Here is a 23816-nt window from a genome sequence, read left to right on the forward strand (position 1 = left end):
TCAAACTAAAATAACTGTATCTGAGTAGAAATATAAAAAAAAATGAGACTTAAGCTTGTGTCATACATAAATGAACATACATCTTCATAACCGTTGAAGCAAATGCACGATAAAATACTTACATTGGAATCAGCATTTATTTTTCTGCATATACAATGTATTAATAACTGGTTTTGAAATGGTTTTGATATTAGGACCAATAAAAAGTGAAAGCCTTTATCACCTCTATATTTCAAACACGTTTCTATCTTCAGAATTAAATGAAATAGAAGTTATAGAGAGTTACATTTTGGGCAAAATATTTAACGGATATATATTTGTGTCACTGAAGGAAATAAAACTATTGGTTTGAACCGGGCATAAGAAATATTTTATGAGCGCTTCTGTTAATTCGCGAAAGTTTCTTTGTCGTTAACCCCAACACTGGGTAATATTCCAGCTATATGACGGCAGTGTGTAAGTAACTGAATCTGGACCAGACAATCCAGTGATCAACAGCAGCAGCGATCTACGAAACTGGTATACCATGACGTGTGTCAACCAAGTCTGCGAGTCTGGCCACCCGAATTCGTAAATCACCTCTTACGACAAGCACGGGTTACTGAAGACCAATTCTACACGGGTCTCACCCCTCACGACAAGCATGGGCTGCTCAAGACCAGTTCTAACCCGCATGTTCACGGGTGACCAATTAAACCACAGTTTCATTCGTGAATGTCGAACTCAGTACCTGATACAAAATACCAGGGAGAATAGAAGACTTAGATTATGTACAGTACAACCAGTAATTATTGAGAATTTAAAGAATGTAATATTTTTTTTCACACATTACTCACGTATTAAATATGAATATTAGCAGAACGTAACTCCAGATTCAAAGACAGGTGAACAGTTAGTATTTTGTCAAGTCACCATGGGCAGCAATGCAGGCTTCAATGTGGCGCGGCATACCACTGATCAAAGAAGTTAGAAAGTCGTGGTCCATGCTGTGCCAATATCGGACCACCTCTTCTTTCATTTCAGCAATATTTGTCAGATTTTTCTTATGGACACTTTCCTTCATAAGTCCCAAAACATTTTCTATTGGATTTAGGTCAGGGCTATAGCTTGGCCAATCTAATAATGTAATATTTTGGGTCCGAAACCAGGCCTGTGAAAGCTTTGAACGATGTTTTGGGTCGTTTTCCTGCTGGAAAATCAAAAATTTTCAATAAAACACGTGAGCAGATGGAAGTAAATGTCTCTCAAGAATATCTGTGTACCGCTCACTGTTCATATTCCCTTCAAATACACAGAGGGGCGTTGCCCCTAACACAGATATGCCACCCCCACACGTTAAATTTCGGACTGTACTTTGGGCGCTGATACAAAGGTTTTTCAGTTTGTTTGGTCCAGCAGAATTTCAGTGTATTAGGAAACAGCCACACAGAACTTTCATCTGAGAAAATCACATTGTCCCAGTTAAAATTTCTATGCTGTGAGCACCAGTTCAACCTTCGCTCCTTTTGTTCAGGTTTCATGATCAGTGATGGAATTCCTCGCCTTTTCTGCCAACCCATTGCATGCAGCTCAGTTCTAATTGTCTCCTTACAAACAGCCACAGTTCCTCTGTCAATCATATCCAGCCTTAAGTTTTCTAAATCCCTTCGTTTGATTTTAGAAACAAGAATACCAAGCCGCCTCCTGTCACCGACAGTCAATTTTCTGGGCCTACCTGCGCCTTCAATGCCATATTCGGTGCTCAATGCCATATCCATTTGCAATATTTTTCAAAACACGACACACAGTGGACAAATGGATGCCTCTTCTACTTGAAACCACTTTAGTTGATCTGATGTCCTTGTTATAATACTCTAAAATCAACTTCCTCTTCTCTAAATCATCCGTACTGAGGATCACTGAAAATGCCGTCTGCTAGCAAGTAAACCAAGGGGCATAACTCTTCACAAACTAATGAAAAAGGATTAACAGAGTTGTCTCTCTTGGATGAAACCAAGCACTTGATAGCTAGTCAAGGTTGTTTATACTAGGAATCCAATTAAACATATTCCTAAAATTCTCAATAATTTCTGGTCATACTATACAATACCCCTATCTTCAGAAAGTGTGACCTCATAACAGTACTATTGGTAGTACAGAGAACATCTTGTTAAGAGCGACAAATGAGGCAAACAGAATAACCTTTCATGCTATTTCCGTACCAATCTTTATAATAGCATGTATGCATAGAAAAACAACCAAAAACATTAGATAATCATTAACATGGGTCATAGATCATTTACATAAAGCTTATCCGTTGTTCCACTTAAACTACACCGGGTGGTCGTGTACACAATAACACGTTCGGTACCACAACCTGTTTTTTATATTCGATAGGAACTGATAGTAAAAACAATTGTGAGAAGAGAAGACAGATTGTCATTTAATAACAACAAAGTTCTTTTTACACACAATCAAACTTCTCAGTAAGGAATCAGTTTCAGGCTCACCCTGCTCTACTCACTAGACAGTGGACTGTTCCATTATACCCGTAGGTGTTACCCTAATTAACCTTCTAGTTCAGTGTCTATCAATGAACTGTCTGCCAATTGGGAGATAATCGCGCCAAATATAAGAGTTTTCCCAATGGTCAAATTATAAAAACATTATACATTAGTATTAAGTCATAAATGATTTCAACTAGGCTATCCCACCGCCCCTCCCTGCATACAAACACATGATGGGTCAAACAGTCAGGATCGTCTTCAGTGAAACCATCACCTGAGAGAGCCAAAGCAACCTCGCCATCATAGCAACCATCAACCTGGTTTCCGGGATCAGAGACCATATTATATGGTCACTGCCGGGATGTGGTGCGTTAACGCTGCATTACCCCAGGAACCATTTTGCATTTGCCATCTCTGTGCGACCGACGTGGTTCTGAAAAAGTTCCACTTTCAAAACAGCAGTTTTAAATACAACACTCTTCCATCGTAGCAATGTTTCAGCAATAGGCGATTCCACCCATGTACCCTGGATCAAATTCCTTCAGAAGACAGACGCGTAACTGACCACGTTACCATAAACCATATTTCATCTCTCAAATCAATGAAGTAACTACGGCAATTGCTGCCATATAAATCAACATGTTCATCTGAAAAGGGAATACTTCTGCTGAATCTCTCGAAAATCTGCCATGGTCCGTAAGTGTAGCTATGGAAATCTTCTGTTTGATGTGTGAACTATGACAGAGGTGAAAGATCCTATTCCATTTAACTATTATCATATTATCTTACATTGCAAGACATTAGTAACTGCTGTCTCTTTTCAAGTGGAAGAGACACAAACCTTTGTCAATATTTAGTAGTAATGCAATCATCCTGATCATTCTGACCTAGTCATGTTATAGTGATTTCAATTTAAATATGAATACATTTCTTGAGGCTACCAATTCAACATCAGACAACGTTATGGACGGTAGAAATTTCCAGCCTACAGGACCGTGTAAAAGTATTTTTACCATATATGGTTGTAAAGCTTAACCAAATAATTTCCGTCACACCTGATCACATCAGGTATTACTAACCAAATCGTAGTCATATATGGTTGGATCATGAATACATCGCTTGTGATTGTCGCACATCACATGATGTAGCTTATCAGCTGATGACCACCAATCCTCAACTGGTTATTATTTCCCGTCTTGCGGTCAAGTACGTAATGACAGAAGCTGACCACTTGTCCTTAACGGCCTAGTGATACCTCGCCCTTTGATTTAACAAAATGCGCTCTAATATTTCGAACAAGACTGTTTTTTTACCTAATACATAGCATCTAAATTCACCTAATATTCAAAGTGTAATATCTATTCTATAAAATTCAATAAAAAATTCAAAATCATACCACTCATAGAATAATTGAATAATAATCACAGACCACTAAGGTCATCCTAAAGGTCACACCGGTACTTCACTATATACCGTCTGTGGAATAACAGCTAGTAACGAAGTCAGTAACCCATGTGTCACATGATGTCAAATAAGTGTCATATAGTATTCATGGAAATAAGATGTTTTCTTATGTTAATTTAATTGTTTGAGAAATTAAAGTTCAACTTTAAAATTTTGAGTAAAAACATCCGAAAGTTTTACAGGAGAGTAAATATGTTTGTTTTCTTGTTCAGTAATACAATTACACCATATATATATGACAAATGCCAAACCATTTCATCACTGTGCAACCATTTGACACCCCACTTGAGATATTCAGTGACCACCAGTCCTCAACTGCTTACTATTTCCGGTCAAGCACTTAATGACGGAAGCTGACCACTTGTAAGTTGTTTCTTGTACCAAATCGCAAGTCCTTAAGAATGAAATCTGATAACAGCGTAATCTATTTTAAACTGCGTAGTTTTACCTCGTTCTTTGATGTAACAACATGGGCTCTGATATTTCGAACAAGACTGGTTTTTGACCTAATACATAGCATCTAAATTCATTGTCATATTAACTCTATAAAAGTCAATAAAAGATTTTGCTGTGTGAACACTTGAGTCGGCAAACTCATACCACTCATAAAATAATTGAATAATAATCACAGACCCCTAAGGTCAACCTAAAGGTAACACACACCTGGACCGGAAGGGGACTCCAAAGGGCACTTAAGGGTTCAAAACTCACTGTCCAAATCGATTAGGTCACAAAAAGGTCACACACACACACACACACGTGATTACGTCATAAAACAGAAAGAGGTGCATGCATGTGTATGAGCGTCCCCTTGTACTAGCCCAGACTTAAGCTGGTTTTATAGCAAATAACCAAGAATACCCACTCAGACACAATAAACTCCGAGCCGACCAGTCCTTGTTGTACCCATTAATGCCGAGCGCCAGGCAGGGACCAACAAGTACCATATTTTAACGTCTTTTGGTATGACGCGGTCGGGTAGCGAACCCGCGACATTCCGCTCTCTGGGCGGACGCTCTAACCGCGGAGGCGTTTTATTTTAGTCGACATGGGAAGGGAAGAACATCAACAGATCAGAACCTTGGTGGCATAAAGCGAGAGGCAGACTTACATTCAGTCCCAGAAATCAAGTTATTATGTTCTAAAATACATTTACACAATAAATAGATAAAAAATTGCTCAGTCATTCTAGACTTGAGATGGACTCCCTTCTGATGTATTGTCTGTGGTCTCGGGAATTTAAACGAATGAAAAAGGAACCCATCCCCTTTTCAATCCCCCCATTATTGTGCCCCGTGGTATTTTGTGTGGGTATAACAGTTAGATTATAGTCCATTTGAGTGAGCAATTCGATCAAGTGCAAAGATCATGCACGGAATGTCGTGTTTCGTTTCAGTACCGCCAATCCTAAATGTAACTACCCGGAGAAGATAGACGATGTCAGGTTCCTTCATGTTGTGTAGAAGACTAGCGGGTTCAAGTAAAATACTGCACAAATGTATGCAGCATGGCTGGAATCCAAAGTCCTTGCCACCTCTCACACATCCATTATGTGGGAGAACAATGTCGACAGCGTTTTCTGGCTCGTTACTTGACTTGAATTTTCTAGACGAAGGAATGGCTGTGGTTACTATGAAAAGTGGGCAGAACACTCTTCAACCTAAAGCGATGGAAGAATGGCACCAAGCTCTGGATGCAGTCGAACAGTAGGGACATTTAAGACAGATTCTGAAGCTTCAGATGAAGATGTGCGTTTTCTGAGCCATAAGTGTTTGATACATAATCCATTTAAGATTTTAAATCAAACAGCAGTGTAATAACATAACTGAACCAAAAAAATTTGTTATTGGTTACATCTGATTTTTATGTCATGTTATATCTGTAAAATATTAAATCAATATTAATTGAATAATATTGTTATACCAAATTATCAATTTATGTGTTTCCATGTGATTTTTATGAACTGTCTTTCAAATATTTCCCCTTTGTACTAAACTGGCTACTGAACACTTAATGGGTGGTGGGGTAGCCTAGTGGTTATAGCATTTGCCAGCCACACCGAAGACACAGGTTCGTTTCCCCACTTGGGTACAATGTGTGAATCCCATTTCTGGTGTCCCCCCCCCGCTGTGATATTTTTTGAATATTGCTAAAAGTGGCGTAAAATTCACTCACTGTACTCTTAATTGTGAACTGTGGCACTATTAAGTATTCGATAAGATTATGAGATGAGAGTTTACACAGCAACTTATAGTATGATACAGCAACTTACAGGGCTCGATTTAAGAGAGGTTAATCAACTTGCACCAGGTGCAACCTAAGATAAAAACCTAGTTGCAACGTAGTGTGTTAACAGCTATTAGATATTCAAAGGTTAGAAGAAAAATGAGCTGACATATTTATGCTTATAATGTTAGATTTATTGTTGATTTATCAAAAGTTGACTGCACCTTGTGCAAGCTAAGACTCATAACGAGGTTGCACTTTGTAAGATTCGGTTGCACCAGTGCAAGTAACAAAGCACTAAATCGAGCCCTGACTTATAGTATGATACTTATAGTCAGGGCTCCAGATAAGGGCCGTATCGGCGTATGTACAGATAGAAAATATGCACGATACGGTAGGAAATAATTTAGAAAACGTGGCAGATACGCACCACAGCAATGGTGTATGGTCTTAAAATCAATTACAGACGTATTTATCTGAAAAAGTATTGTTTTATTGATTATTGACCTGTTTACACAAGAGTAGCAATGTTGTGGTGCATATATAAAACAAAACACAAGATTACTGATACGCCATTATTTTCCATTCAGTACTCTAAATGTACTCCAGTACTCCTATATTGACAAAATAAGGAGTACGTACTCCTGATGTTTAAAAATTATCTGGAGCCCTGTTATAGTATGATACTTATAGTATGATACAGCAACTTGTGAAGTGTATTTTAGGGGTGTAAATGAAAATACAATATAAAGTTGAATAAATATGTTTCCAGAAACTCTGAATGCCGCGCATTAGTGACAACAGGTAATGAGAAGTTCTTCTCAAATGGCCTTGATCTTGATCATATGAAGACCTTCACAGACCAAAAGCGTCAACTGGCGGAGTACGTTGCTGAACTTAACAAACTCTGTGTACGTCTCCTGCTGTTTCCTCTTCCCACAGTAGCAGCAATCAGTGGTATGTGATCTGGCTTCGTTGTGAATAATATGCAGAGACTGATTTAACTACGGACGGCTATCGATACAGATCATGGAGATCCATAATCGTTAACTAAATATCGATCGATTATCAATAAATATCAGAAATGTTACAAAAATGTCTGAAGGACATGAATATATTTCACATCACTGGTGAGTGGTGACGTGTTTTTGTATGGATTATTAACAAAATAGCATCATGAACATAATTTAGAAGCAGACCATGAATAAAGTCCTAAATTTGTAATTTTTCCTTATCCTGACTCATGCTCTTTTGCTTGTCTTCTTCTTCTTGCGAACATAGTGGAAACACTTGTATCTCCCTAATTGAAGCTCCCTTCAATGTATAATCACTAATTAATACTCACCATGACTTGCCTCCCTTGACCCAAGCGCGGGAAAGGTGGCGCCACCCTTAGGCCACATGCTTCACTCTCTCCTTCTTCGCCCAGTGAGCAGGATGTGAGAGCGCCTGTGTCTCCCTGCACACTATATCCTTTGATTGTTCTTAGTTTATTACCTCTTATTCCTTACTAAAGAGGTGTAGCTAGTATCCTTTATCAATATGTATTGATTATTACTCGTAATTCTACTGTTTATTCACGGGATTCCGTGATTGTTCAGCTAAGTTTACGTGGATGAAAATCTGTACTGTTTGTAGATTACGTTTTTCTGCTGCTGATCCGCATTTAATATGTCCTAGCTGTACTACGCCTTGTGCGTTTACTTCACGTTGCAGTTATTGTATTAATTTATCCATTTTTGCATTTAACAAATATCGTTTTTGCGTCTTGAGACGTGCAGCAGATAGATCACGTAAACAAGCCTTAGTCATGGCCGATACATCGGACCCTCTAGCCAGTCAACTGCTGTCGGACGACCCCCTCCCGTCTGGTGTTCCGCTAGAGTTTCCCTCGGAGGAGGGGCGTGGGATGCAGTCCGACGTCTCCAAGAAGTGTCCTGCTTCCCCAGACATACCGTCATCGCAGCAGAAGTCTAAGAGGGCATCGACTTTGTCACAGCGTAAACTCCGTACCCCCAGGGCAGCGTCGACCTCCAAGGGAAGAGCTAAGAAGCCAGCTAGAACGTTCTCAGCCGAGATCCTTCCCGCCGCTGAACTCGGCCTGTATGACGACCAGCCGATCATCATACCCGATCTACGCCACAAGAAGCGACGGGTGTCAGCTACAGTAACGTCAGCAGAGATCGCCATGCAGCCTGATGTCTCTACACTGATGTCCGACGATCATCCTGAGGGGCCCGTCGCTAACATCGCAGAGAGGGCATCGACGACATCGTCGCAGACCGTCCCAGACGACATGATACAGAAGATCATGAAGATGATGGAGGACCGTTATAGACTGCAACCAGCCCAGAAGGACCTTCACGAAGGCACCAACGCAGACACTGCGACTTCCCAGAGGGACTCCGTCCAGCGTAAGCGGCCACGACCAAGCCACCTTCACGAAGGAAGTCACAGTCTACCTCCAGGAAGGACCCAGATGAACAGCCTGCACGAAAGGGTTAGAAGATCATCACCTTCCCCGGACTCGGAGGATCATCACTCATATAAAGATTCCAGAAGGAAGACTACGTCGTCTTTGGACTCAGACTCGGACCCCCCGACTTCACGAAAGCCTTCGCGAAAGTCAAGCCGTCACTCCCCAGAACCGGACACAGTTAAGGCTTCATGAAGGGCTTCACGAAGGACACCAGTAGCAGGTTCTAAATCATCTTCGTCCAGACGGTCATCTGCAGATTCCTCAAGGGCTTCGCGAAGCTATCAGCGTTCACCTCACAGATCTCCGCGAAAGTCAAGACGCAGCTCATCGGGCCGTTCACCAAGATCATATCGTTCGCCTCGCCGTTCACCTCACCGATCACCTCGCTGATCACCTCGCCGATCACCTCGTAGATCACCACATCGATCTCCACAAAGGTCTCCACACAGGTCTTCACAGAAGTCCCAAGGCAGGTCTCCTCTATCGTCACCCTGTACAGCGATAGAACCATATACACCACCATCACAAGAGCATCAACCTCTTATCGGCGATTCCATTACAGAAGACGATGGAGGCATCATCTTCTCAGACGCTGAGATACGATACTGGATGGTAAACAACCTAGACCTTTCTTCACCTTCCAAGAGTGATAACTCGGCACAGACTTATTTGATGAAGGAGGACGATGCTGATGCCATCACCTTACCACCGATCGACCCGATTGCTGCAGTACCGAAGAATTTGGACTCAGCCTTCCACAAAGCCACTAAAGTCCAAACAGCACATTTACCACAGTTCCACGCTAACAAGTTTGCAACCCACAACATGGAACCGTTCCTCAAGGCACAAGACATAGACGACAACTACAAGTTGATCAATGATGTCAAGAACAAGAACTACAAGATTGACGATCGCAAGTTGGTTCAGTTAGAAACCATTACTAGGCGGATGTTCTTTGGCCTTAATAGATCTAGAACGATCAATGAGACTCTTATCACCAGATTTCGCGTGACACGACATCTGAAGATGATAGAATGATTTACTCGGCCCTACTTATGCAGAAGAAGGACCAGCAGTTCCTAACAGATCATCTCACATCAGTCTCAGCAGCCTTAACCTTAGCCCGTCGTCAAGGCCTCCTCGCTCCTGCAACTGGGGTGAGCAGTTTACAGCTCCACTCTATACAGCCCCGTGGTCTGCTCCATCCATCTTCGACGGAGGAATAGACAAAGTCTCCAAGGAAATCACTAAGGATTCCAGCGAAGTCCTTATGATTAAGTCAATGGATACGCTAGCCAGCGTCATCAGACAGACTTCACAAAGATATTCAGGAAAATCTAAATTCACTGGATTACAGAGAGCACGGGATAGGAAGATAGCCAGTTCCAGGGGAAGAGATGCTTTTCGTCGCCCATTTGGCAACTACAGAGGAGGATCAGGAAGAGGCAGGGCACCCAGAGGTTCCCGCAACTATAAACGCTGAAAGGCAGGTTCGGAACGACTGGAGTCTTCCACCCCCAGCCGTTCCAGTACAACCGTCACAAGTGGGTGGACGCCTTCAACTATACTGGGAGAACTGGGGAATGTTACAAGACCCATATGTCTCCAACATTCTTCATCACGGATATCGTATCCAACTAAAAGCCACGCCCCCGCTGACAGTCAACCCTTACAAGTTCGACTTCCAGACACAACAACTACCAATTTAAGAGAGGCTATAACTTCCCTCCTGAACAAGCAGGCCATAGAAGTACTAGATCAAGTAAACATCGAACCAGGCTTCTACTCCCCAGTTTTCCTAGTACCCAAGAAAAACTCCAAGGAGAAATACAGACTCATCTACAACATGAGCACGTCATGAGCACGTTCAACAGAGATTATCTACGCAAACCACCAAAGTTTCGCATGATACATCTACCCCAGTTACGGCACTTAATCCGTCCCATGGATTACATGGCCAGTATAGATCTACAGGATGCGTATCTACACATCCCGATACATCCCGAATCCAAGAAATACCTACGATTTACACTAGACGGGCTGCATTACCAATGGAAAGTACTCCCATTCGGAATATCATCAGCCCCATGGTTATTTACAAGAGTAACGAAACCCATCGTCACCTACCTACATCGTCAAGGGCTACGCAGTGCGTTCTACCTCGACGACGGGATACAAGTAGATCAAGATCCACAGCGTCTCAAACTACAGTTAAACTACATCATCAAGCTACTAACACAGCTGGGATGGTTAGTAAATCTACTCAAGTCGGACCTAGTACCTTCGCAAGATCTGCAGTTTCTAGGCATTCGATTTATCACGAAGCTCAACCGTATCGTCGTTCCAGAAGACCGATGGCTCAAGATCCAACAGACCATTCCACCAGCGCTACTCTCTCCGTCACCACTACGACAATGGCAGAGTCTATTGGGTCTCCTCACGTCAGTACCACTCGTACCACCATACAAGGCGGCTGGACTGGACCCTCCAAGAGCAGCAAATCCTCTTGAAATCAGAGCCTTAGCTTCCACGCTCGCGCTACACGGTAACTGTTCACTAAATACCATCATGGAGGGATGTTTTTGGAAATCCGACATGGTGTTTGCTAATCACTATCTGAGAGATATCACCACCGAGGACGTCTCAGGTATTCACCATTTCGGTCCTATGGTCCTCGCACAGCAGTTGACAGTCCCTCGTAGACGATAAGACATAGTCTTACGAGATTATTATGTATATTTATACATGTATTATCTAGCTTAAACTCTACGGAGTTGTTAGGGCTATTGATATACCTAGCTTGTCTAGCCTTAAGCCCAGTACTGATATTTATGTACTTTTTGGATAACTTCTCCATGTTGGAGTCGTTTATATACTTTATTGCTATGTTCATAGTATGTTTTTATGGTAATACCCCGTTTTGTCTATGGCAGTGTATAAACTTATAGTTTATAGTAGCAGAAAGGATTACAATTCAGTGCCATTATAAGTTCCCGTCAGGGGGTTATTACAGATATATATATATAAATCACTAATTAATTTGGTAAATCCAAAGTCTCTACTCTTTCCCACCTCCGATTCCGTCGGATACTACAAGCAAAAGAGCATGAGTCAGGATAAGGAAAAATATGTAATTTTTAGAGTAAAATTGATATTTTATACTTATCCTGACTCATGAGGTAAGCCCTCCCATCCTCCCCACATAACACTTTGGATTTCCCTGCAAATTCAAGTGTTGGGCTCGAAAAATAAGGAGAGAGTGAAGCATGTGGCCTAAGGGTGGCGCCACCTTTCCCGCGCTTTGGTCAAGGGAGGCAAGTCATGGTGAGTATTAATTAGTGATTATACATTGAAGGGAGCTTCAATTAGGGAGATACAAGTGTTTCCACTATGTTCGCAAGAAGAAGAAGACAAGCAAAAGAGCATGAGTCAGGATAAGTATAAAATATCAATTTTACTCTAAAAATTTCATTTTTGTGTGAGAAAATTAAAATAAAAATTCTAACTGAAAAGTACTCAAAGTGGATGAACAGTATTATCGATAACACAATTTTCATATTGATAACGATTAATTATTTTTCCTATCCACGATTTTTCAGATTATCGATCATTTTTAGCCAGCCCAAGATTTAACACTGCTTTAAACTGTATTTGAGGCAAGAGGCGACTCACGGGATCAGGTCATCAGGCTCACTGACTTGGTTGACACATGTCATCGTATTCCAATTGAAAAGATGCTCTTGTTGTTGATCACTGGATTGTATAGTCCAGACTCGATTATTTACAGACTGCTGCCATATAGCTGGAATATTGCTGAGTGCAGGGTTAAACCAATAAGCCAACTAACCGAACTGTGAAACGACAGGGCCTTAGTCTGAGCCATCCATTCCCCGTATAACGAGAAATAAAGAACATGTGCAAGGGGAGAAATTTCAGTATTTTTTCAGTTTGTTTTTACATTTCCAGGCCATGCTTTTGGTGGTGGTGCTCTGATGGCGTTTGCCCACGACCTGCGTGTCATGCGACAAGATAAGGGATGGATGTGTCTGAACGAGATTCTTCTTGACGTCAGCTTCACTCCGGTCTTGCTGGCCATAGTCAGGCATGTAATGTAGAGAGTTAACTGTATCATGCAAATATGTTTTCATTGAGTTCAGAGTTTTACCAAGTTTAACTCCCCACTAATGATGATGTTGTGTGACACATCTGAGGAGCAGTAAGGGAGCATAGCTTTTGTTATTATGGTATTTGTTTTGAGAAAGATACATCTCTTGAAAGATTAGTAAGAAAGATCTCAGGAAGCTAGTAGTATTTATAATGGGGGTACGAGTACAGGGGTACCCTAATGATTTTATTTTGGGTTAACTCTGTTCCCCCAACATGACACCGGAGGCCGATTAATCAGCCAGGCAGTAGTCACGTCAAAATGAGACATAATTTTAGGAACCTACCTGACTTATGATTCATATATTAAATCTATCACATATCGCAATGTCTGAAAACACTTATTAAATTTCAATTGATCATATATTGTCAGCAGAATTAAAATTATAAACTATTTTTCGCATTGTTATTGAAAACGATTCTCGGACACATGCTTCAGCAGCGGGTCCACAATAATCCACATTGTCAAAGAGCAAAGTAACGATGTTTCGAGGGAAATCATTAAATAAATTGAATAAACTAATGAATAAAATCAACAACAGCTTACATAAAAGTTGTCAAACGTACATGTAAAATTATTATTTCCATCTTTTTGTGCGATCATGTAATGTAAGTCAAGTCACTGACAAGTGACATCTCGGTTCTCGCCGCCTGAATCTTCACGCTCGGACACGATGTTTAATGCGAAAATATATGCATGAAGCATTTTTGTCACAGGTCATAACCTAGCACGGTACGTCCAATAAGTTCCATAATTTACTTATAAGTAGCGATTTCTTGCTTAATATGTTCAGAATAGCATTATTTTACCCAAAACTTTCGTCTAAATCTAAAAGTTTTTGTTTACAAGGACGGTATCCATTGCAGGAATATGATTGGCTGCCTTAGGTCACGTGTCTGATTTTGACCAATCACGACCCTTATAGCAGACTGTGGCGAAAAAAGCGTCATTAGAAACCAATCTTTATCCAATAAAATTGCTTCTTACAACTGTGAAAATACTCTCGGCAAGGGGACAGTGATATTGTTGATGTCAGAGCTTTCGAACGATACCCGACATCAAACAATTTACCTTGCATGTTATTCATACGAAGCTTCGAAAACAGAGGTATTTTCCGTTGTGTGTCATGTTACCGAGCGGAAAGACACTGATATCGGGAAATAGGCGACGATACATATTATTTAAGAAATCTTTTTATGATATTTTTCTGATTACATAAAAATGAAAATATAAAAGCAAAAGGCACATGCATGTTATGACATGTCACAAATGGAAATAAATCGCCATAGGTTTTTCTTCTTTTGTGGTTTATCAGGACTTAATAAATGTAAGCTTGCATTTTCATTAAAATATAGATTTATTTAAGTTGTAGTTGTATTATTTGAATAATATTATAAAAATAAACTTCATATTTATCAACAGTGGGATTAGATCTTTTAAATGGTGTATGAGATGTAGCAGCAATAACGTTTTACAAGCTTATGATTTCCTTCATAAACATAGGCTTTATCTATGGCATTAGAGTCTCTGGGAACGTACGACTCTTTCCAGATTTCTGTTTTGGGGATGGATTAAATCTTGCAAGTACTGGTGTGAGAATAGTCGTTCGGCTTAGGTGCGATTGAATCTCTCGACGATGGCTTGGCTGCGGTGGGCTCAGACAATCCTCGTCTCACCATGAACTTGCGACCGGGATCGATTTGCAAGAAAGCAGGCCCAGTCAAGCAACTGCGTTTCTATATGCGTTCTAATGCTTTGGCGACTTCGTTCGAATCAATGGTTCCGCTTCCTTGTAGCGACTGGCAACATCATCGATTGTCAGGGCATACTTGTAGGTTTTACGTCTTACCCTGTCCTGAGGTAGAAACAGGAGGTCGGCTTGATGCACGCGATTCGGCGTCGAAATGTAGAATTAATCGAATACATCTTAGCTCTTAATCCGATGTATTCCGCAATGGGTGTCCCAGCACATTCGTCTTTCATTTTTTCGAGGACTTTTTTAGTTATTTGGTCGTCGAGTGGATGATCGGGAGAATAAACGCCCGTATCGTACAGGTGGATGTGTTTCGCCATGTCCTCGTACACGTCCTCAGTTTGTATATTCAACAACAAGGAATCGGTGTCGGTGTACAGCAGCTCGCATCAATCGCTGTATCGTGTCTTGAGTTGGTTGTAGTAGAAATTGTACATCAAGTGTTTGGATAAGTCGAGAATGCTCATCCCCACGTAGACCGGTCGATTGAGCTTGATATGACATTTAGTCATGTGTAGAGCTGCCAAGTCGTTTTCAAATAGCTTGCTTCGGTTAAAGGTCGGACTCGCTATACGTTTTCTCATATTTTTTTTTCTCGTGAGATCGCACAAATTTCACGGTGACTCTTTTTCCCAAGTTTTCCATCGTTTTTCCAAACACCGAGTTGTTCATCAGTTTGTAGAGGTTTTTCTCAAACTTTATGGAACAAGTTTTTATGGATAACAACTTCTTTATTTCATGAGTGCGACGTTTCGATACAGATTCTTGTACCGTTGTCAAGCAAGAGTGATACATGACGTGGAGGAGCTGCATATTTATACTGTGTATAACAATGAAACTACATACATTGTAATAGACATCGCACCTATTGTATAAACATCCCCTTTATTGTACCACTCCTGTATTTATACATCTCTGGCTTCCTTTCACTATCCTTTGTGTACTCACTGGCTTCATCAGCTTACTGCTTAACCAATTACTGCAATTATGTTGTTTCCTTTGTCAATTACAATGTATGTTGTTTCATTGTTATACACAGTATAAATATGCAGCTCCTCCACTTCATGTATCACTCTTGCTTGACAACGGTACAAGAACCTGTATCGAAATGTCGCACTCATGAAATAAAGAAGTTGTTATCCATAAAAACTTGTTCCATATTGTACGTCTCAACTTCTAAAATGCCACTCAAACAAGTTTTCTCAAACTTGCTGGTCGCTTTTTTTCTCAGATCCATGTTAAATCGAATGTAAGGCTCCATCCAGGGACTTTGATCGAATTAGAGCACTCGATGTATTTTCTTCAGCTTCATACCCAACGACAAGTACAGCTGCAGGTTATGGTAGTGCACGATGTATTTGGTTTTATCCATCAAGTTGGGTATGAGTTTTTCCACGTTAGCCAGTTTGTAACAACAAGTTTAGTTGTTATTCGGACATCCAGTCTTTGTCAACTATTAATCGTTCGGGAGCGAGCAGAAAACTGTTGTGTGACTCGTGTAATTCTTGGGGGTACTCCAGGTTAACTTCGAGTATATAGCCTTTGTTCGAACCCGGGGCAGCGGGGTAGCCTAGTGGTTCAAGCGTTGGCTCGTCACGCCGAAGACCTGGGTTCGATTCCCCACATGGGCACAATGTGTGAAGCCCATTTCTGGTGTCCCCTGCCGTGATGTTGCTGGAATATTGCTAAAAGCGGCTTAAAACTAAACTCAGTCAGTTGGTCGAACCATGTGGGGGGAAACCCATTCAAATCCCCCAGTGGGTAAAGGTTGACTAGTAGCCCAGCTGTATGGATTATTAACATCGAGATAGAGTATATGTTTTACTCGAGTCATAGCCTTCCACGTTTTTATTGTTGGCTTTAGCGTATCGTTTAGCAGCCATCAAAATTCCACCTCGCAGCCCTTTCTGGATAAATAGGTGCATATCGTGATTCGTTAACAGTTTCTACTCTACACCAGTCTTTTTTAACAAGGCATCCCAAGAGAGACCCGGGCTGGAGAAATACCACGCCGTACTGTTTCAGACATGTTTTTCTGAAAATCTCAAATACATTCTTACAGCCTAGTTTATCCCATACGTAGAGGGCGTGCTCGTAATCATCCTGTGATATGTTCGAGTCGGCTTAGCGACTATAAAATGATTCGATTGGAGGTAATTTCGTTTCCGTGAATCTAGTCCAATCGTCCATGTATTTGTAGGGGTACACGCCCTTCATCATCAACAAAAGTTGAGTTGACACGTCAGTGTATCGATTCGTGATAGCGAAGACATCCGGGTTGTTCGCCTTCACTAAACTGCAGAGCTACGGCAGGAGAAACTGAACACTGTCGATGAATCTCAGGCCGTCTAAGGAGAACAAATGTATTTTTCCATGTTATTGGGGATGCACGTTAACTTGCCGTCGATCTTCGAGATGGCCTGCATGATGAGGTGGGCATCATAACCGCAAAGATTATGAAACACCATGGGGATTTGTATTGTTTTGGGATTTATTCTAAGCTTCAAGTTACACACATTGTGAGCAGCGCGCCTCAGTATTGACCTGTGACATGACAATGATCTCTCACAACATCACCGTTCAGGGATTGGCCACACATGTAGCAACTCTTAGCCTTCTTATGAGCTCTCCAGTCATCCTTCGTCATACGCACGATGTTGGATAAGGTTGTCAGAATCGTTTTTTCCTCGCGTTTGGACCTCGGTAGATCACGGGAGCGTTCATTTTTCCGTCACATCGGACGACCACGTACCTGACCCGCAAGCTTCGTGTTCCTTGGTTTTGTACGTGAAACTTTGTTCGGTTGTGTTGGACGTGTCATGGTCGATATTTTTTATGAGGGCTTCGAAGTCGGCGTAGATGACGTAGGGTACGGACATTTGATGTTTATGATTGATAAATTTTAGCGTGTTGTCATTTTCTTTAGGCATGTCGATCCTGATCACAGTCTCTCCCACACCTCGACAGTCTTCTTCATGTGCTTCTAGTAGTTCAGCACAACTGTACCCGTGCAGACATCTCTCACAAAAATACTTCTTCACTTTGTGAGAGGATTGGGTCGTACAACAGCCTGCTCAAACTTTTAATCCATGCGTAGTGAAATTTATCATCTTTTTCGATGAGGAATGAATTGATCCTGCACACGGTTTTATCTATCACAGGGCTTATCCTGTGCAAAATAACCCTATTCCCCTTGTGTCCGAACATGTTGATGGCAAAATTATTTTGTTTTTCTATCTTAGAGATTTGGGATAGGGGGAGTGGGTTCGTCTATACCCGTAAAGTTGAGACTATCTTCCTTATCTGTGGGATAGTAGGAAAGCCTATGTGGATTACCTTTGGGTTTAAATAAGGCAGCTTTCACCGTTACCCTCATACAATTATCGCCTTTATTTTCGGGATTAACGATGGCCTGTTTTTTCCTGAAATGCTCGGGCACCAGGAGGTACGATCCGCCTTTGAATGGTGTCGATACGACCAACCACCCATCCAGATCCCATGTCAGTCTAAGTAAACTGACGCGACTTTCCTCAAGATTTTGTTAGACTCAGTATATCAGTGTAACGAATAATACAGATCTTGGCCTGTTAGGATTTTTTACTTCTTTTTATTACTACCAAGGAGTAATTTTCAATCTCCCTTTGGTTTTTCTGGCATAGTTTTTCCCTCGGGGCCCTCCTGATCAAGATCGTCAATAAACAACATCATTGTTTGATGATATTGTCTATGAGCTCGCATAAGCTTTTGCTTCATTCCATGTAGACGGTCTCCCTAGTTCCCTAATATCTGACATATTTAAGGAAAAATATTCAACACCACCTCCCGGTATAAACGCTGTCTAGAACAAGCTCAAAATGGCGTCTGTCAAAAACCTGTGGAATGTTCAGGTAACACCACGTGACCAGGAAATCACTGCCAGGCTGACTGCCAGGGATCGGGTTGAACTATTTAAGAATTTTTACATGCTAGTTGCTGTACAAAACCCTTTAGATATTGAGCAGAGAATTGTAAACATGTGCTTCGTAAAATGATAGCTAAAAGACCATGAATGGAGTGAGTGAGTTTAGTTTTACGCCGCACTCAGCAATATTCCAGCTATATGGCGGCACCATGAATGGAGTATTCATGTGTATTCAAATAGTAGTATTCATAGTAGGGGTTCTAATAGCGAATTATATGTCCCTAAGCTATGTCATGTTGATGTCTATAAAACAGTTTATTGTTAGTCTTTTATGAGGTCTTTGTTCTTGGCAAGAAAGGCTTGAATGATTTGTTGTCTCCCTTGTAGTATGAACTTTTTTTTCTCCTCTTCGCTGATGTCAGTGGTTTTCCGAGTCTTGGTTCGAATGTCTTCTTTCATTCTGTGGTATTTTGTGAGTTCTGCTAACACCAGAGAAACTCTTCCTCGGAGATTTTACTGTCAGTGAGCGCTTTTGATACGTGATCATCTAGCGTGTTTAACTTGGCTTCGGCTAGAACCCTGATCTGATTGTCTTTCAGCGCTCTACATTGCAGCCGACGTGAAATGAATTTAGGGAGCTATTCCCACCAGCCCCGATACCCCGGCTGTTATTTCTAACCCGAGGACGATGGGTGTGGCTACGATGGTTGTTAATAAACCAACACCAGCAGCACCGAGTCCCATGCTGGCTGTCACGAGCGTGGTGTCTATACCATCGATGGCATTCGTTGACCTATGGTACTTTTTGTGCAATCCTAGTCGCACCTCATGTTCTTGTTCCAGTTGACGTTTGATCTCGCTGATTTGTCGCAAACGAAAACGGTCCACGGTTTCGAGTGTTCGAGCGACTTCGTCTGACTTTAAGCTGATGAGGTACATATGCTTGGATGATATTTCAGACTCCTGAAAAACCATGATATCATCGAGGCTTGTGGAGGGGGACTGTTCCTGGTTGTATATAAATACGACAATGTCTATTTTGATTGTGATCATGCCAGCGTATTTTTAACCCACCGAGAATTTTCACATCTTCTGAGGGGGCATCTCCAAGAAAGACTTCAATAATAAGTGTAGAACCCACTATAGCATTGACCCACGTAGCTGGGGTTTCATTATAATTTGTGTTTTTTAATTGTAACCATTTATATCTGTTTTCCGGACGGGTGACTAACATATTACCTGTTTCGTCGTTCAGCATACAAACGTTACGATAACCGTCGGATAAAATGTGGCGGTCTTTATTAATAAATAGCTTCTTGTTGTTTCTCTCTCCACTGATATTAGTCCATCGCGGGTAATACGTGAGATCACAGAGAGCGACTTCGAGTTGTCCTGACGTGTTATCGATAGCGTGAAGCAGTTGAATGGGCTCACCATTCGTGATTCCTGGGCGTAAGACGAACATGTTAAATAGATACAAGACACTACAATATACATTCAATATGTCTACACCAAAGTACACACCTAAAAGTTATTACGTGACCGCTACCGATTTCACGCAAATAAAGATTGTGGTGGATGTGGATGGTTCCCACTTTCGAGCTCGGTTCATCGATGTGTTTAAATATTACAGGTTTTCGGTAACGAATGTAAAAACAGTGCATGCTTGGTTTAACAACCAGATGCAGTTCTGGCAGAATCAGTTCAATTTCGCCGTGTGGTGCGACACGATCGGATGCAACGTGACGTTGAACGAAACTTGTCGCGATGAAATGAGTCGGTCCGTGTTCTCATTTCACGTCTATTACCAGATCAGATGCATCCTGAAAGAGATCGGCACACCGATTCCACAGGACAAGGCGTGGGATGCATCGAACAATCCGTCAATTGGCGGGCTTACGAACGTATTTGTGATGAATTTGAAATAAATCCGAAAACGGCGTTTGGGCATTCCCATCGTTCATAATATGGCTCCCATGGAAGCCAGCGAGATGTTGGAAGAATAGGATGGCAAAAGGTATGCGAATGCTTACGTCACAAGTAATGAGTGGAGAGACGATCTCATGGCTTTTGACAACAGCAAGGATTACCGCATTTGGAGGTTTCAGCAGGGACCGGAAGACGATTGGAAAAAATTGATGTTGGATAATTCGCGTGCGGGTGTCGTCAGATTGAACGATTCCATTCGAACCTATGTGTGGGTCATCTTCGGCGTGCAATCGCAAACGCTTTCCGGCATCACCGGCAAAGGAACGGCTTACAACACGCAGAAACAATTCGTGTCGAACGTCGAGGATGCCACCGTGTCGCCGGTGGATTTACCGACGTCCATCAAACGTTACCAAGACACGCTGCAAAACGCCCTGTCCAAAGTCAACTACGTTTTCGGCGTGGGGTTGTACATGGCTCTGAGCGACATGCGACTGAGGATCCATAAAGTGGTGGGCTACAACAACGAAATTGTTATCGCCACCGCCGATCAGAAACTAGGCGCTAATCCCGATATCAACGTCAGTCATGTCACAGCACCGACTCACACTGGCGAAAATGGGTATAGTGACACCACCATCACCGGAGCCAAGCGTTCAACCCGCACCTGCCCCACACCTATCGACACTCACGGTGGTTGAAAATCAGCAACACATCGATCATAAAACAGCACTTGTGGTCAGTGGAATCGCTGTCGGGTTGTGCCTTATCGGATTAAAAATTCTTTAGCGGAGACGTACAACAGGCCGGCCACGGCCACGGCAAACGCCCACAAGTTTTGACTCAACATCGTGACCGTTTTCGATAAGAATCCTAACAACCCGGAGACGATACTGCCTAGGATACCCGAAAGGGCTTCCGCGGCTTTCCCCGCCAGTTTCGCGAAGGCTTGCCCCAGGTATTTTAAATGTTGTTCAATCCATTCTTTAACACCTTTCTTGCCACTAGGCGGTAGGGGACTAGGTGAGAGATGACTAAAGTCGAAATGATGAACCTGAGTGCGGTCAATAGGCTAGCGATGGTGATCCCTTGTTCTCTGAATAACGTTTATGCCTTTCGGCTAACGTGGTGTCTTCCTTGAGGACTCGGTTGATGGTTTTGCGAATGCAGTTGATTTCGGATCGAAGCCCTTCTCTGTTGTGCGACGCCGCTTCTTATCGGGTCGATCTTTCGTCTTGCAAGTGACGTAGCCTTTCCTCGATCCGACATCGGCTGATCTCATCGTCGTCATCATCCGCATGTTCAAGTTTTGTTTTCTCATAAGCGATACGATCGTAGAGTTCTTTCAGTTTGGCCATGTTGTCTATGAGCGATCCACGAATGGTTTGCCAGGCCTTGTCTAGCCCTCTCAGTTCCCGAACGGTAAATTCCAGCTCCAGTGTTTCTAATGCGGTATCATTTAAGGTGGACAATACATCGTCGAGCCCGTTTGAAGCTTCTTGAGCGCGTTGCGGCACGTCTCTCAAATCATCATTTCGGTCGATTGCACTTACCGTGGCGGTCTTCGCGGAAATATTTTGTCGATAGCCGACTATATTTAATTTGTCGCGGATAAAGTGGGCACGTGGCGACTGGACAGTGTAGACAAGGCAAGAAGTTTTCTCGTACGGGAATTCATGAGATAGAGGTCTGGAGCATCTTTCAGTCGCAGTATCCCTCTATCATCGATTTCAAACTTGGAATAGTCACGCTCAAGATTTTCCTTTCGCCCTATGGTATCGTTATAATCATTCACAGCCGTTTTTAACAGGTTATCGCCTATGCTTTCACGCGTTAATGAGTCGTCTTGTTCATCGAGCAATGGGGTTTTATCACCCAAATCGTTCATTGGAATATTTTCACCAGCCATGTTTCTGCTCTATTAAAGATATAAAACATACTTTCAATATAAACGATGTTGTCGGCATACGGACAAAAACAAAACCCTTTCCGAGGATTGAGGGAACACCTGGGGTCAAAGCCAATCCGTGACGATTACCAATAATACGAGTACGATCGATGAAAACCAAATGCTGTTGGTGCGCTTTCCTAATCTGGGCATGAACGACGTCATCGTCCTGGGGATGGCTCGCCTGTTTTTTTCAGATCAGTTTGGATTCCAATGATGACAAAAGAGAAATCGTGACAAACATTGGTCGAGCCATCATGAAAAAAAACGATGATTAAAAATAAGCGGGTCTGAGATTCTGAGCATCGACGACAGGGATGTGTTTTTCAGTTACAGGGACGTAGACGAAGCCATGCACGAGTATTATCTCGTCACCGGAAAACGATTAGCACCCCTGGGCGACATGCCAACAATCTCGCAGTATTACACACCCTACAAGGGTCAGAAAGATCGTGAGTTGACCTTCGTGGCATTAGGTTTTGCAGCAATGGTGTTGATCGTCAATCAATTAGACTAACGTATATCTAAGTGCATATAGCGAAGATGAGACGCGCTCTGTATCGATGCAAATACCTGCTTCTGGGAAAAGCCGAGACTTGCGGCAAGAAATGCAGGACCGAGTACTGCGGGATAGACATGATGTCTATCAGAAGCGGTTTCGCGAACTACACATGTTAGGTATGCAGTATTGGAGTGAAATGTCATTATGGTTTGTGCAAAGCCCACGGAACAGACATGGTCCGAAACCAACTTATTTATGATAAGAAAAAAGATTATCTCAATGAACGTAACCGACTACTCAGAATAAAAATGTAAAAAAAAATTGTGAGCTAGTATTACAAAAAAATAATAATAAAAAAAAATCAATTTCGGGGAACAGAATTAACCCAAAATAAAACCATTAGGGTACCCCTGTACTCGTACCCCGATTATAAATACTACTCCACTAAGTCTGTGATATTACCTTGCAAGATACCCTACATTTGACAACCTTGGTCTTTAAGTCATATTCTCCATCTAATTCCAGAGCCAAGGTCCCACCAGGCCCCATTCAGACCCAGGCTGTGCTTCAGGCCAAGCGGTACACGGCCAACGAAGCTGTAAAGTGCGGGATTGTGGACCAAGTGGCTGACCAATCACAGCTGGTCAACACAGCTGTACTGATGGCCAACGATTTTCTCGGGAAACATGGACTAAAGCGAGAGACTTTGCATAGCTTCAAGAAGGACTTGTACATCTCTGTAGTCCAAACCTATAGTGGTCAAGTGCGTTCTTGAGTGTGCAGATTTCTATTTGGGATATGATTGAAAGATTGACATATATACTACTGGATTAACGTAACTGTACATTATTTGACGTTACGCCATTTTATAATGTAAAAAGATAATAAAATGATTTGTGGTGTTTTACTGAATCACTGTTTAACTGTTGACTGGATAATATCGAAATCTGTATGATTTGACAC

General features: G+C 42.0%; 1 protein-coding gene across 2 annotated transcripts; it reads left to right on the top strand.

Annotated features, from left to right (window-relative positions):
* Nucleotides 1-5369: 5369 nt before the first annotated feature.
* On the top strand, nt 5370-23762 carry LOC124281339 (enoyl-CoA delta isomerase 2, peroxisomal-like). Of its 2 annotated transcripts, none has more exons than XM_046717374.1 (4): nt 5370-5698; nt 6949-7133; nt 12622-12757; nt 23379-23762. In XM_046717374.1, exons 1-4 carry the CDS (start codon nt 5691-5693, stop codon nt 23626-23628), a joined length of 579 nt encoding a protein of 192 aa, XP_046573330.1. In that variant the 5' UTR covers nt 5370-5690; the 3' UTR covers nt 23629-23762. The 2 variants fall into 2 exon arrangements, with proteins under 2 accessions (XP_046573330.1, XP_046573329.1); XM_046717373.1 differs by having other exon boundaries at nt 5370-5656.
* The last annotated feature ends 54 nt before the right edge of the window (nt 23763-23816 follow it).

The sequence above is a fragment of the Haliotis rubra genome, unplaced genomic scaffold (assembly GCF_003918875.1).
Source record: "Haliotis rubra isolate DU_JTF1 unplaced genomic scaffold, ASM391887v1 Scf282, whole genome shotgun sequence".
NCBI lineage: Eukaryota > Metazoa > Mollusca > Gastropoda > Lepetellida > Haliotidae > Haliotis > Haliotis rubra.

Excerpts from the sequence above, each read along its gene's own strand:
- LOC124281339 (XM_046717373.1), top strand. The coding sequence starts at position 5,388 with ATGTCAGGTTCCTTCATGTTGTGTAGAAGACTAGCGGGTTCAAGTAAA. Across the intron at positions 7,134-12,621 it reads CACAGTAGCAGCAATCAGTG|GCCATGCTTTTGGTGGTGGT; the intron begins GTATGTGATCTG and ends TTACATTTCCAG. Across the intron at positions 12,758-23,378 it reads GTCTTGCTGGCCATAGTCAG|AGCCAAGGTCCCACCAGGCC; the intron begins GCATGTAATGTA and ends ATCTAATTCCAG.